This window comes from Hoplias malabaricus, chromosome 16 (genome assembly GCF_029633855.1).
Source record: "Hoplias malabaricus isolate fHopMal1 chromosome 16, fHopMal1.hap1, whole genome shotgun sequence".
Taxonomy (NCBI): domain Eukaryota; kingdom Metazoa; phylum Chordata; class Actinopteri; order Characiformes; family Erythrinidae; genus Hoplias; species Hoplias malabaricus.
Window position 1 is genome coordinate 30852226 of NC_089815.1, and position 14263 is coordinate 30866488.

At 44.4% G+C, this 14263-nt stretch overlaps 2 protein-coding genes across 4 annotated transcripts in view; both read left to right on the forward strand.

The window, feature by feature from the left end:
• Positions 1-3435: 3435 nt before the first annotated feature.
• Positions 3436-7464, forward strand: LOC136672072 (uncharacterized protein C2orf72 homolog). Of its 3 annotated transcripts, none has more exons than XM_066648015.1 (3): positions 3436-4197; positions 5837-5944; positions 6032-7464. In XM_066648015.1, exons 1-3 carry the CDS (start codon positions 3543-3545, stop codon positions 6112-6114), a joined length of 846 nt encoding a protein of 281 aa, XP_066504112.1. In that variant the 5' UTR covers positions 3436-3542; the 3' UTR covers positions 6115-7464. The 3 variants fall into 3 exon arrangements, with proteins under 3 accessions (XP_066504112.1, XP_066504111.1, XP_066504113.1); XM_066648014.1 differs by having other exon boundaries at positions 5837-5934; positions 6015-7464; XM_066648016.1 differs by having other exon boundaries at positions 5837-5934.
• A 2114-nt stretch (positions 7465-9578) lies between these two features.
• psmd1 (proteasome 26S subunit, non-ATPase 1) overlaps positions 9579-14263 on the forward strand; it is a 39580-nt gene continuing 34895 nt past the window's right edge. Inside the window, exons 1-7 of the mRNA XM_066648108.1 lie at positions 9579-9783; positions 11224-11267; positions 11444-11517; positions 12616-12785; positions 12938-13146; positions 13353-13496; positions 13620-13846. Of these exons, the coding sequence (XP_066504205.1) occupies positions 9768-9783; positions 11224-11267; positions 11444-11517; positions 12616-12785; positions 12938-13146; positions 13353-13496; positions 13620-13846 (884 nt within the window). The 5' untranslated portion in view covers positions 9579-9767. The remainder of the gene's footprint in view (positions 9784-11223; positions 11268-11443; positions 11518-12615; positions 12786-12937; positions 13147-13352; positions 13497-13619; positions 13847-14263) is intronic.

The following is a 14263-nucleotide window of genomic DNA, read 5'->3' on the forward strand; positions in this document are numbered from 1 at the left end:
GTAAAAAAATAAAATAAATAAATAAATACAACATACAGAGTATACAGGGTATAAGTATTAATGGGCGGCTCGGTGGTGCAGCAGGTTAGTGTCGCAGTCACACAGCTCCATGGGCCTGGAGGTTGTGGGTTCAATTCCCGCTTCGGGTGACTGTCTGTGAGGAGTGTGGTGTGTTCTCCCTGTGTCTGCGTGGGTTTCCTCCGGGTGACTGTCTGTGAGGAGAGTGGTGTGTTCTCCCTGTGTCTGCGTGGGTTTCCTCCGGGTGACTGTCTGTGAGGAGAGTGGTGTGTTCTCCCTGTGTCTGCGTGGGTTTCCTCCGGGTGACTGTCTGTGAGGAGTGTGGTGTGTTCTCTCTGTGTCTGTGTGGGTTTCCTCCGGGTGCTCCGGTTTCCTCCCAGTCCAAAAACACACGTTGGTAGGTGAATTGGTGACTCAAAAGTGTCCGTAGGTGTGTGTCGCTCTGTGAAGGACAGGTGCCCCCTCCAGGGTGTGTTCCTGCCTTGCGCCCAGGTAGGCTCCGGACCCATCGCCGCCCTGAACTGGATAAGGGTTACAGACAATGAATGAATTAATTAATAAATATTAATCAAATCAAATCAATTTTATTTCTATAGCTCTTTTTACAACTAAGTTCATCACAAAGCGGCTTCACTGAATTCCAATAAAGAAAAAAGTTTTAATATGAAATGTAAATGTAAAACCCCCAGGCCAGGGGTAACAGTGGCACAGAGAAGCTCCCTCAGAGCTGAGGAAGAAACACTGGGAGAAAGCAAGTCTCACACGGGGGACCTACCCTCTAAAATCCTAGTAATGACCTTGAAACTGCAGATATTTGCACTTTAATAAAGTGAAAGCCACTACGTATTTGGGAAGGTTTACAGTGAATGTTGGGACAATGCTGGGAAGATTTGACTGGATTCATTCCTGAGAATTACTGCAGTCAGCTGCTAACGCTGAATGATTAGATTCAGAGTCATCTCAAACAGTCCCAGAAAAAATGAACAGAGGGAAATCACTCCAGAGTTCCACTGCTCCACAGCCAAATGCTTCTGAGGCTTTACACTCCTTTAGCACAAGCTTGGTGTTGTGCATGGTGACGTTTGAAGATCATTGGATGGGATTTCTGACTGTGTTTGGTCACATTTCATCGACTAATAAGTAGAGAGTTAAATGTAGCATATACACTTTTATGTATATGTTATATTTTATTCTGAATTCCAAAGGGACTAATGGGAAAGTAATATCAAACATAGAAAGGGGAGGAACACAGTGGAGAATAAAGCTGAGTGTGTGTGTGTGTAAAGATCAAGGTTAGGTTTGTTCAGGCCGTGGTCAGTTTATCATTAGCTGTGTGCTCCTCTGCACTTCCATTAGGAGTGATAAGCTTGTGCCTGTTAAAGGGCAATGACACCTATTTTAGACATAGTCCGTTGTTAAAGGAAAAGTAGAAAGAACTTGTTGGAATTCTGCTTTCCACATAATACTAATAACAACACTAATACCACTGAAATGTCTCTTTGTACATAAATCACATTTAAGTACAATCCAGTACACACACATCTGAGCTATACACATTTTAAAGATGTATTATTTTGGGAAATATACATTCATTCATTCATTATCTGTGACCCTTATCCAGTTCAGGGCGGCGGTGGGTCCAGAGCCTACCTGGAATCATTGGATGCAAGGCAGGAACACACCCTGGAGGGGGCGCCAGTCCTTCACAGGGCAACACAGACACACACACACACATTCACTCACACACTCACACCTACGGACACTTTTGAGTCGACAATTCACCTACCAATGTGTGTTTTTGGACTGTGGGAGGAAACCGGAGCACCCAGAGGAAACCCACGCAGACACAGGGAGAACACACCACACTCCTCACAGACAGTCACCCGGAGGAAACCCACGCAGACACAGGGAGTACACACCACACTCCTCACAGACAGTCACCCGGAGGAAACCCACACAGACACAGAGAGAACACACCACACTCCTCACAGACAGTCACCCGGAGGAAACCCACGCAGACACAGAGAGAACACACCACACTCCTCACAGACAGTCACCCGGAGGAAACCCACGCAGACACAGAGAGAACACACCACACTCCTCACAGACAGTCACCCGGAGGAAACCCACGCAGACACAGAGAGAACACACCACACTCCTCACAGACAGTCACCCGGAGGAAACCCACGCAGACACAGAGAGAACACACCACACTCCTCACAGACAGTCACCCGGAGGAAACCCACGCAGACACAGAGAGAACACACCACAATCCTCACAGACAGTCACCCGGAGGAAACCCACGCAGACACAGGGAGAACACACCACACTCCTCACAGACAGTCACCCGGATGAAACCCACGCAGACACAGAGAGAACACACCACACTCCTCACAGACAGTCACCCGGAGGAAACCCACACAGACACAGAGAGAACACACCACACTCCTCACAGACAGTCACCCGGAGGAAACCCACGCAGACACAGAGAGAACACACCACACTCCTCACAGACAGTCACCCGGAGGAAACCCACACAGACTCAGAGAGAACACACCACACTCCTCACAGACAGTCACCCGTAGGAAACCCACACAGACACAGAGAGAACACACCACACTCCTCACAGACAGTCACCCGGAGGAAACCCACACAGACACAGAGAGAACACACCACACTCCTCACAGACAGTCACCCGGAGGAAACCCACACAGACACAGAGAGAACACACCACACTCCTTACAGACAGTCACCCAGAGAAGGACTCGAACCCACAACTGGAGCTATGTGACTGCGACACCTACCTGCTGCACCTGTTCTTACACATTAAACTTGCTGGAAATCTTCTTTTAACACAGTAATAGTACGACAAAATTGTGGTACTTTTGCTCAGAAAAAGTTTTTTATGAATTTTTAGTACAATATATAGGTTGTTGTGTGTCTGTTTGGGAAAATAATAAGAACAAAGGATATTTCTGTTTGTAGCTTGCTAAAGGATTTAAATGAACGCTGGATTTTTGCTGCTGGGGCTCCCCCTAGTGTAAATAACGTTTACAGCACCGTACTGAAATCAATTGAAAGGGAGAGGGGTGGTGGTGGCTTCCTACCCTTCTCCAAAAGACACATAGTGCAGTTTCTGCAGTGCTGAGCCTAGAGTAGCACGGACAAAGGTTCTATTTTCCCGATTACAGCTCAGTGGAGCATCACAATGAAGCTGTAATTTTACGGTAAAAAATGTACCGTAGTGTTCCTTTAATTCCACAACGCATTTGAGGCACACACGTATTTAGGAAATGTCCCGCCCTCGGCAAGCTCTGATTGGCTACTCCTTTGTACACAAGAAACGCTCCTATTGGTAGATTTCTTGAGCGTATAAGCTATGAGCCAATCAGAGCGGGGGGGCGGAGAGTGGCCAGCTCTAACTCTTCGTGTGCTTAAGTGGATTAGAGTTGGGTGAGACTTAATCCTTGGAAACTAGAGGTTATTTTGCGGTTTTAAATGAGAAAAGTGGCCAGTTCGGAGCCATGGCGTCGGAGCTGCAGCTGAACAGAGTCCCGTTCCCAGCGGAGGACGAGGAATTCCGTCAGGTGCTGAAGCAGATCGGAGGGAAAGGGAATGTTTACTTGGTGGGCGACGTAAACAGAAAGGAAGGGGAGTGTAAATGCGGTTTGATGAAGGAGTTTGTTGCTGATGTGTTTCCTGCGGAGGATCCTCACGAGGAAATCAACCTCAATGGAGAGATGAAGTCAAAATGCTGTACTGGGTCTCAGGGGTCAAAGGGTGAATGCAGGCCAGAGGTAGGGGCTAGAATCAGGGCTAAATCTGACCAGGGAAGAGCCATGCACTGTGCCATAGTGATATTCCTGTTCAGGGATGGCTTTGTCAGTGATAAAGCTAACCGAGCGAGTATGAGGGAGGTGCTGAAGGATGTCAGGATGAGGACAGAGGGACATGGAGTCCGGCCGGCCCTGCTGGGACTGGTCCATTCTGGCAGCGAAAGTCCAGAAAGTGGAGAATCTGTGGAGCTCCTGGAGCACATGCTGAGGTCCGTGTTCCCTAAACATCCGCACGACTCCATATGGGCTGGACACTTCCTTCCCAAAGCGCCGGACTGTGTGCGGACCATCAGGACACGCGTCTGCAAAGCTGTGGTGTCTGCTCAGGCTGCTCCAGCTGCAGGTGAAGTAGTGCAGTGTTTTGTTGTTGTTTTGATGCCACTGTTTCCCCCTTAAATGTATTTATTAATTCCTTTATACTTGATTCCTTCTAAAAGGGCAGTTATTTAAGTTTCTTTAAGGTCCTTGTATTCAGAGTGGTGTTTCTGTCACTGCTGGTTGCTCTGGGAAATAAAGTTTAATATGAACCCCAGCGGGACAAACCTGCGGGAGACGTTTCCTAAAGCTGGGTCTCTCAATAAGCCTGAGAACTTAAGCCAAAAGTGGTTTGCCCAGTTGAATTTCTACAGTTTAAATCAATGTTTGTGATGTAAATAAAGTCATTCAGAGCGGTCTGATGTAGGGCTGGGCAATAATTCAATATGCATTAGTTACAGCATCTGTCACTGGGTGGCAGTCATTAGAGGGCGCTGTAATTAGTTAAGAACTCAGTTTATAGTTTTGTTTAAAAATATTAATGGGGGAGGAAACCCACGCAGACACAGAGAGAACACACCACACTCCTCACAGACAGTCACCCGGAGGAAACCCACGCAGACACAGAGAGAACACACCACACTCCTCACAGACAGTCACCCGGAGGAAACCCACGCAGACACAGAGAGAACACACCACACTCCTCACAGACAGTCACCCGGAGGAAACCCACGCAGACACAGAGAGAACACACCACACTCCTCACAGACAGTCACCCGGAGGAAACCCACGCAGACACAGAGAGAACACACCACACTCCTCACAGACAGTCACCCGGATGAAACCCACGCAGACACAGAGAGAACACACCACACTCCTCACAGACAGTCACCCGGAGGAAACCCACGCAGACACAGGGAGAACACACCACACTCCTCACAGACAGTCACCCGGAGGAAACCCACGCAGACACAGGGAGAACACACCACACTCCTCACAGACAGTCACCCGGAGGAAACCCACGCAGACACAGAGAGAACACACCACACTCCTCACAGACAGTCACCCGGATGAAACCCACGCAGACACAGAGAGAACACACCACACTCCTCACAGACAGTCACCCGGAGGAAACCCACGCAGACACAGGGAGAACACACCACACTCCTCACAGACAGTCACCCGGAGGAAACCCACGCAGACACAGGGAGAACACACCACACTCCTCACAGACAGTCACCCAGAGGAAACCCACACAGACACAGGGAGAACACACCACACTCCTCACAGACAGTCACCCGGAGGAAACCCACACAGACACAGGGAGAACACACCACACTCCTCACATGATTCAGGCCAAAATCTTCACTCAAAACTCCAGTGAAGCAGTGATTCAGGCGTGAGGCGGTGCATTTAAAGGAAGGCGTCTTGTTGCAATCACCACCACTGTCTGGTTTCACTTCTTCAGTCAAAACCCTCTCCATCACTTCATGTTTTTACATGTTCACTGTAAATCTAGAGAGAAATGCTAGAACAAGTCAAGGATTGTTGAGATGCTCCAGAATCTGTGTCTTGGTGAGAGTTGGTCAGATTTGAGTCACAAGATTCAGAGCTCTTCTCGAGGCATGAGGAGCCAGGGGGGAGATTAATGTCTCGACAGAAGATTTCATTCATAAAGCAGTCTGCCGTCTGTTGAAGGTTTTTCTGTGTTGTCGTTACGGCTGTAGATCTCACCCCGAGCAGAAAGAGGCACGTGTGCTGGCCGCTGCAGCAGTGGTTTGGACGAGGACAGAGGAATCGACACGCGGCAGCTTCGAATAATCAGGTACAGAAAGGTGAGCTGAGAGAATCCTGCTTGTCTCTCGTCATCCTCCAGCAAACTGCTTTCACTCTTTCTCAAACAAGCTGTGTGATCTGTGCAGGACGAGCAGGAAACACGGAAGAAGGAATTCCACTGCAGATGAGAGCAGAGCCACACGTACGAGGAGCAGGGAACTCGGAATGACACACTACAGACGTACAGTGTAACTGTGATCTAATGAACATCTAAGGACCTTCAGTACTGGGCGTTTACTGCTGCTCCAGGTCTCTATTGTCTCAGTTTTTAATGTTAATTATGGAAGGATTGTCGATTAATTGCACAGTTCTTATTGTTTCTAACACTGTTTACACAAATGCATTGTTGTAGTGTTTGTTAATTAATCCCTTTAATCTCTGACGGCTAACGATGTCCGAGTCACTGAACAAAACTGAGTCATGGCCTCGAATGGAAAATGTGAAAACACTTGGGAAACTACCAACTACCACTGAGTCCGATTCATGGCACGGAAACGGAGACCGTTGTAATTCTCAGTGCGATGTATTTACGTGTGACGCAGGACGTGTGGGCGGGAACTAGCATCGGCAGGAGGTGATTGGATGTTCCTCAATAACATCACTGGACGAGATGCTGCTGAATGTTCCGACCTCTGGATCGTGTTTGTTTCGTTGTGTTTTTAAGTCTGTGTTTTGATTACGCTTCGTCAGATTTGAGTGAATGTGGCTGGAGAGACGAGGTCCTGCAGGTTGCTGTGAAGTGTGGATGGTGTCTGTACGTTAAACCCTTCCTGAGTCACGACGTCAAACTGAAAACGGTAGGGTTAGGGTTCACGGTGTCAAAGAGCTCATCATGAAGTGTTTTAAAGTTTCAGAACACGCTGCTAACCACAGATACCTCACACATCATACACAGAAGCTAAGCAGCAAAACGGCTTGTTTTTATGATGTCACAAGATAAATGCTTCTACATACATCTGTCTTCTCTGCCTACAGCAGTTTAGCCACGCCCCCTTCATAGTGAAGTGGGTTTCAGAGCAGGCTGAACTTCCTGAACAAGGCACAATACAGAACGGCCAATCAGGACAGCGCTCATTTCACATATCAGCCTTTAGGGCATGTTTTAATATCAAAGCCGTCTTCGTGTGGGTTTTTCCATTTCCGTTCATTCATTCATCGTCTGTGACCCTTATCCAGTTCAGGGTCACGGTGGGTCCGGCGCCTACCCGGAATCACTGGGCGCAAGGTGGGAACACACCCTGGAGAGGGCGCCAGTCCTTCACAGGGCGACACACACTCACACATTCACACCTACAGACACTTTCGAGTAGCCAGTCCAGTTTAGATGTACTGAGTTTTGAGTTTCTGGGCCTCTGCAGTAACCCGTGATGAGGTTATAGATCTCTTCTGAACTCTGAACTCTCTGGGAAACAGTTTAATGTCTATTTTATAAAACACTGATTTTATTTTCCAGTATTAGTTTCAGTATATTTTAAAATAACTCAAGTTTTTATGGTAGTTTTTATAAATCTTGCTGTATAAGGACTGTATAAGTATTGCTTTATAATTCTATTGTAACCACTGATGTTTTTATCATTGTTTAGAATATGATTTAAGATTTAATAAATTATGAAATCTATTAGGAACAACTGTGCCTTGTGTATTTTATTATTTTTATTATTATTATATTATTATCGTGTGTGTGAATTTTGATCTAAATCTGAGAAACCTGGAGGTATTGTGAATCAATTGAAGTAACTGGATTAATAAACAAAACATACTCTGATAACCCTTAAGTTCCTGTTCAAAATGGCTTCATTCTGACTGTTCCCTACGCTGCTCACTATATAGTGCACTGTTACGAATTCAGGAGGGTACTGAAAGATTTTGGACACTACTTTATTATGGTTTGTTATTACAATGAGACATAAACACTACAAACAACGTGCCCCGAAACACTAAAACCACTGAGTGGACAAATAAAAACTATGCTAGGATACATGGGTTGTGCGCTACTTATTGCAGTGCATTGTGGGATTGTTTGAGTGCACTTAAAATGGTGCACTTTGTTTTTTGGACACTTCTACAAAATGGTGAATGGGGCACTAATAAATTTTATTTTTCAAAATTATGACTTACAAACAATTACAAGATTCCGAGTTCTCTTTTAAAAATAAGAAAATGTTCAAAAACAGTGGCCTGATTTAATCATTTAAACATTTAAAAAGTGAGGGTGACATAGCTGCTCTATAAAATTCTTAATAATGTAATGTCACCGTTTCTTATAAAAATTACAACGCAAAATTAAGTTGCTCCCAACGTATTACATATTTGTTCTACTGTGTCTCACAGCGACTACAGAATTTACAAGTAGCTCCTTAAATTAAAGCGGTAATTGTTTAAAGGGACCGCTCGGGGGCGCAGTTTGTTCATTCCTTCATAACGCACAGTCATTGGGCTTCCACGCTGCCGCCTTCGTGAAAATAAACACAATTAACTGCAGTATCATTTATAATAATTTTTATTATGATATATATTAGATAAATAGTGCTACTCCAATTTAAATACACATGTTTACGTCTTAAGGTAATGTTAAGCAGTTTTATATTAGCGTTGGAAGTGGGCATCTTTGTGGAGAACCCGAATTCAGTTAAAGCCAAAGATCGTGTAAAGTAAACCGAGACAAGCCACTCCCGGGACACAGAATGACACGCATGCTGTTACGTCATACAGTTCGCCCCGCCCCCGTCAACGGTCAACACGAGCAGCGTTTCAGAACAGACTTCAGTTTACGGTTTTAAAAGTTTTCAAATAAAGCCGAATAAGTTTTATTGGAATATTTAAGTGTATTTACTTTGTTATAAAATTATGGTGATATTTATTGTTTACTATGATTATAAGATTAAAAAACATGTAGATGTCTTGTTTTTTTTAGATTTTTTTCTATTTCTTATTTTGTTGTGATATTTGTTTAAAGAAGGAGAGACTAATTAAGGATTTAAATAAAGAATATTTAAATAAAGAATGTTGACTTGAAAGTTTAAAAGTCTTGAATTTATTTATTTAAAATTATTTAAGTGGACATAACAGAACATTAATAATGGTGGTACATATCTCCAGAGTTTCAGGCTTCACTGTCCAATTAAAAATATGTATTTTAATTATTGTCCATTTTGATTTTACTACACAAACACAGCAGCTGTCAATCATATCTATCATATGCTAAAAATCATGATGAATGGACCAATAGAAATGCTCCAAAATCACTGAATAAAATCTTTTTACATTCACTTCCACTGAATATCTGTAAAGTTACTATTTCAGGAGATTCATGTTTTTAACTGGACAGCGATGATATATTACTGGACTGCCATTATTTATCTGAAACAAGCAGCCCACCAGGGTCCCACATATATCTACCTCATGTACCAATGCAAAACAGAGCCCATGTTCAACTCATGGGGGCCCTGCTAAAGTGTGCTGACTTGTGGTATTGTTTGTAAGTTTTAAATCCAAGAAAGAAATTAGGGAACTCTCTCAACCTTAAACAGCCATATTATAATCTTGTAATAGAATAAGACATACATTAATACTATAAAATACCACAAAACACCACGTGACACGGCCTGGGAAATATCTCTCAGTAGAGACTCTCGGTTTGGTGAAGACTCTTTGGCGTCGTTACAGAGAAGCGCCTTTCGGCGGATCTGCGGGTCACATACATTTATTGATTCAGTGCTTCTTCTTTTGCCTATTTTTTATTCGTTTTCACCATCGCGTCTCCGTTAACCGTTCTACAGTGTTCCTTTTCTCCGAGAGGTGATTGAATACCCAGGCTACAGGATGATTACTTCAGCCGGTAAGAGATTAGAGACTCGTTTAGCTGAGTCACACACAATAACCTAGCGTTTTGGGCTAAAACAGACTAAATGTATGTTAATTCTGTATGTTAACTAAGAGTATACAAGCTGAGCTAATGTTAGATAAGTTTAAAATATGTCAGATAGGCTTCTTACGCGGTATGGGTTGGTTTAACATAATTTTTAACTTGATTTCTTGTTCGCGAACTTAGCTTCTAATTACAACTGTCCGTTCCACCTTAAATAGTGTGGCAGTTACGTTCTGGTGCCAGGCGGCAGAATGTAGCTGCTGCAGCATTTAAGGTGGAACGGACAATTCGAACCAGAAGCTAACATAAGATGATAAACAAAGAAATGACAGGAAAAACAACGTAAAGAAGGATATAAATAGTTTTATTATATACATAGCAACAGGCAAAGATTCTTAAAATTAGGGTTTTCAACCTAAATAAAGCAAACTGATTATTAATATATAATACAAAACAAGTTGAGTGTAACAACAGAGTAATATTCCTTTAAATCAAACCTGGTTTGTCTTGTTTTATTCTATTCTTAACATCACTTTATCCGTCAGCCACAAGAATAGAACCAGTGAATTGACAAGTGAAGGGAATAGTGTTAATGTTTTGTTCAGAGCGTCTCCAGACCTCAGGTCTCGTGGGGTGTTCTCGGTGTGTGGTGGTCAGTACCTGCCAAAAGTGGACCCAGGAAAGGTGATCGGTGACTGACAACAGGGTCCTGGGTGCCGAAGCTTCACTGATGGAGGGGCTACAAAGCTCCAGACCAGTCCGTGTGTCACTGCTGACCCCTGTCCACCACCACAAGTGCCTACACTGGGCACATGAACATCAGAACTGGACCCTGGAGCAGTGGAAATAGGGGGTCTCTCTCGTCTGATTGATCACATACCCTTGTCCGTCATGTGGACGGCGCTGACCTGTGAATGAGACGTCCCCGTGTGCGCTATGGGAAGAAGACGAGCTGGCGGAGGCAGTGTGCTGCTCAGGGAGATGTTCTGCTGGGGAACTTTGGGTCCTGGTCTTCACGTGGACACTGCAGACCAAGCCCGCCCTTCACAGCTGTGGTGTTCACTAACAGCATTGCCTCTTTCAGCAGGGTGATGCTCCGTGCCTCTGTAGGGTCTCTAGGACGTGCTGGAGAAACAGGACTGTCTTTGTCTGGTGCCAATGTCTTTATGTCAGAGACCACCTTCAGAGGCCTCGATGGGTGGCACGAGTGGGGTCTCCACATGGATACAGTTGGCTTTAATGTAATGGCTGATCAGTGCTTGCAGTTCAGGTCTCAACACCCAGAGCACTGCTTATTTAAGCATTTACATATTTCGTTTATTTTATGTGCCCTCTGAGGTTTTATAATGTACATGTGTATTGTTAATAACCGTCCGGTGTGTGTTAAAGCTGATGTTTTTGTTTGTGCAGCTGGTATCATATCCCTCCTGGACGAGGACGAGCCTCAGCTGAAGGTATCCTTCTGTTTACACACAGCTTTATTTCCCATAGAGTTATAAGAGCATTAAAGCGGATATAATGGAGACGGTTAAACCTGGCTCCACCAACTGTTCCAAGCTTGAGTGAATATATTTGTGTGTATTTTGTGTGTATTCATGCTTTAATCGTGCTTGTCTGTTTTTTTCGGTAGGAGTTTGCACTCCACAAACTGAACTCCATCGTCAATGACTTCTGGGCTGAGATCTCAGAGTCTGTGGATAAAATGTAAGTCATGTCTGTCTCTGCGTAAAAGGGAAATGTTTACGTATTAAAACATGGGTCTTGACTTTGGATCTGAGGGGTGTTGGTGTCTTGATTTGTTTTGATATTTGACGCTATCAGAGATAATCAGCCAATATTTATTCATTCTAGGGATTATAAAAATACAAGAATGTTTACCAGGGCTGGGCAATACATTAAAAATTAATCGAATTCGACATTCAGAACTTCGAATTGACATAATCTTGTCTAAATCGATTATATTAATTATTTTTAACCGTTGTTTTTATATATATATATATATATTATTTTTTTATGTCCCCACTGTGTGTTCATGTACTGTCTCTTTAAAACCACGTTACCAAGCTGTAGTCACATGATTCTGCCCCCTATCCGCCACATGGAGGAGAACCTAAACACAGAGGCCGACCGAGCGACTCCAGCAGCTCGTACCAAAGAGAAACACAGCGTCTGTGGTTTGGACGTGCTGTGTTTGAGTATAATTAAGGCAACACTGGATTTGCAACACTGCAATTGTAGCTATGTGTAGTTGTCCCTAGGGGACAATAAAATATATCTTATTTTATTTTAAGACGTGGCCTTTCGACGTATACATTTCACTATGCTTCCCAAAGTATCCAGTGTTGTTGAGTAGTATCATATTTTATCTTACCATCATAACATTTCCAAATATTAACCCCGTGTACAGTGATGTAGATGGGGTTTGTGGGCAGAGGGGTATCACGCCACTTTCATGTGCCACGATTAGAAAAGCATTGATTTAATAAAGTCTAAGTTTAATAAGGTCATCAGGCCCAGTGCCAATCATGTGTTAGAGGGGTATAGACTATAGGGATATAGCTCCATCCACTGCCTTTGGAAAGGGCTGGAGTGGTATTCGCCTTTGTAACTTGTGTTTAACTTAGAGAAGATACACCATCAGGACCACGTCTCTCCATCTGTACCAGGTTGGTCCCGGTCCGAGCGGTAATCAGAGAGTGATTACACAGTCTGCAGGCTTCATGAGTCATGAAAAGTTAAATCCAGTACCAGATACAAAAGGTTCTCTGGTTGTTTACAGCTCTTGTGTTTCTGTTTCGGCAGTGAGGTCCTGTATGAGGACGAGACGTTCCGCAGCAGGGAGTTCGCCGCCCTGGTGGCTTCAAAGGTGTTTTACCACCTCGGGGCCTTTGATGAGTCCCTGAATTACGCTCTGGGAGCTGGAGATCTTTTCAACGTCACTGATGATTCAGAGTACGTGGAGACCATTATTGGTAAGAGCCCTGTTTCCTTCCTCTTTCATTTGCGGAGTTAAGTTTTAGCTTAAAGCTGTGGTCCATGAGCTGTTATAGTGAGGAGCTGGTGGGCACTGTACCTGGCAACCCACAACAATCTGCTCTGAATCTCCTCCTTTCTTCCCAAACAGCCAAATGTATTGATCATTACACCAAGCTGCGTGTGGAGAACGCTGAGCTGCCGGAGGAGGAGGAGAAGAAGAGCGTCGATCCTCGTCTTGAGGGAATCGTGAATAAAATGTTCCAGCGCTGCCTCGATGACCACAAATACAAACAGGCCATCGGCATCGCTCTGGAGACCAGGCGCCTGGACGTCTTCGAGAAGACCATCCGCGAGTCGGTGGGGAGCTCTTTGTTACTTTATGTTGTTGTTTATTGTTCTGTTGTTTACCGTAATTCAGTCAACAACAAACATTGGTGACTTTGCTGGTACTGGTCAGTTGTAACACACCGTGTCTTTACGGAACGAGTGACATTTTATAGAATAAATCTGATAACGTTTTCCAACTACAGCAGCAAAGATTCATGTCTGCTCTCTTTTAACAGAGCGATCTGAGTGGACTGCTGGCCTACAGCCTGAAGATCTGCATGACCCTGATGCAGAACAAGAAGTTCCGTAACGAGGTTCTCCGTGTCCTTGTCAAGCTTTACATGAACCTAGAGAAGCCTGACTTTATCAACGTTTGCCAGGTAAGAGGCCGACCTCCACATTAACACACTATTTAATATTACAACTTTTAGATGCTTTTTCCGACGTGTGATTACTTTATTCATTCAGCATCCATCACTGATTCCTCCATCTCTCCTCTGTAGTGCCTCATATTTCTGGATGATCCTCAAGCAGTGAGTGATATCCTGGAGAAGCTGGTGAAGGAGGATAACCTGCTGATGGCGTATCAGATATGTTTTGATCTGTATGAAAGCGCTAGTCAGCAGTTCCTGTCGTCTGTGATCCAGAACCTGCGCACCGTCGGCACTCCCATCCCTGCAGTCCCCGGCTCTACCAACACAGGCACCGTGCCAGTTCAGGACAAAGACAGGTGCTCATGGGATACAATCTGTTAAAACTCTTCCACACAAACACTTTAATCCTGACGGTGCTTATAAACGAACGGAAACTGACTCAGTTGGATTGTGAACCGTACGTCAAAAGTTTTCCTGCACAGGAACTAGTTCAAAGCCCAGGAAATGACCTGGAGGTTTACAGAGTCCGTGTGTGTGGGCAGAGGGCAATACACAAATAGCTTCATAGCCATCATTTCTGAGAAGGTTGATTTAAACATCAGTTTTCTGTAGTTTACTGTGAAGTAATAAAGCACCGTGAAATGGAATTGAGCAGGAAGTGCTATTTTAAAAGGTGCAGAAAAAGACACATTGTAGGCCCCTGTTGTTGATATCTTCTGTGCATTTACACGTGAGTTTGACCTCACATAAAAACGCTGTTATAAAGCGGGGTG

What these genes read in the sequence shown, in the direction of transcription:
- LOC136672072 (XM_066648014.1), top strand. Translation starts at nt 3,543, where the DNA reads ATGGCGTCGGAGCTGCAGCTGAACAGAGTCCCGTTCCCAGCGGAGGAC. An exon ending in TCAGGCTGCTCCAGCTGCAG is followed by an intron (nt 4,198 to 5,836) that starts GTGAAGTAGTGC and finishes TTACGGCTGTAG; the next exon opens with ATCTCACCCCGAGCAGAAAG. An exon ending in CGGCAGCTTCGAATAATCAG is followed by an intron (nt 5,935 to 6,014) that starts GTACAGAAAGGT and finishes TTCTCAAACAAG; the next exon opens with CTGTGTGATCTGTGCAGGAC.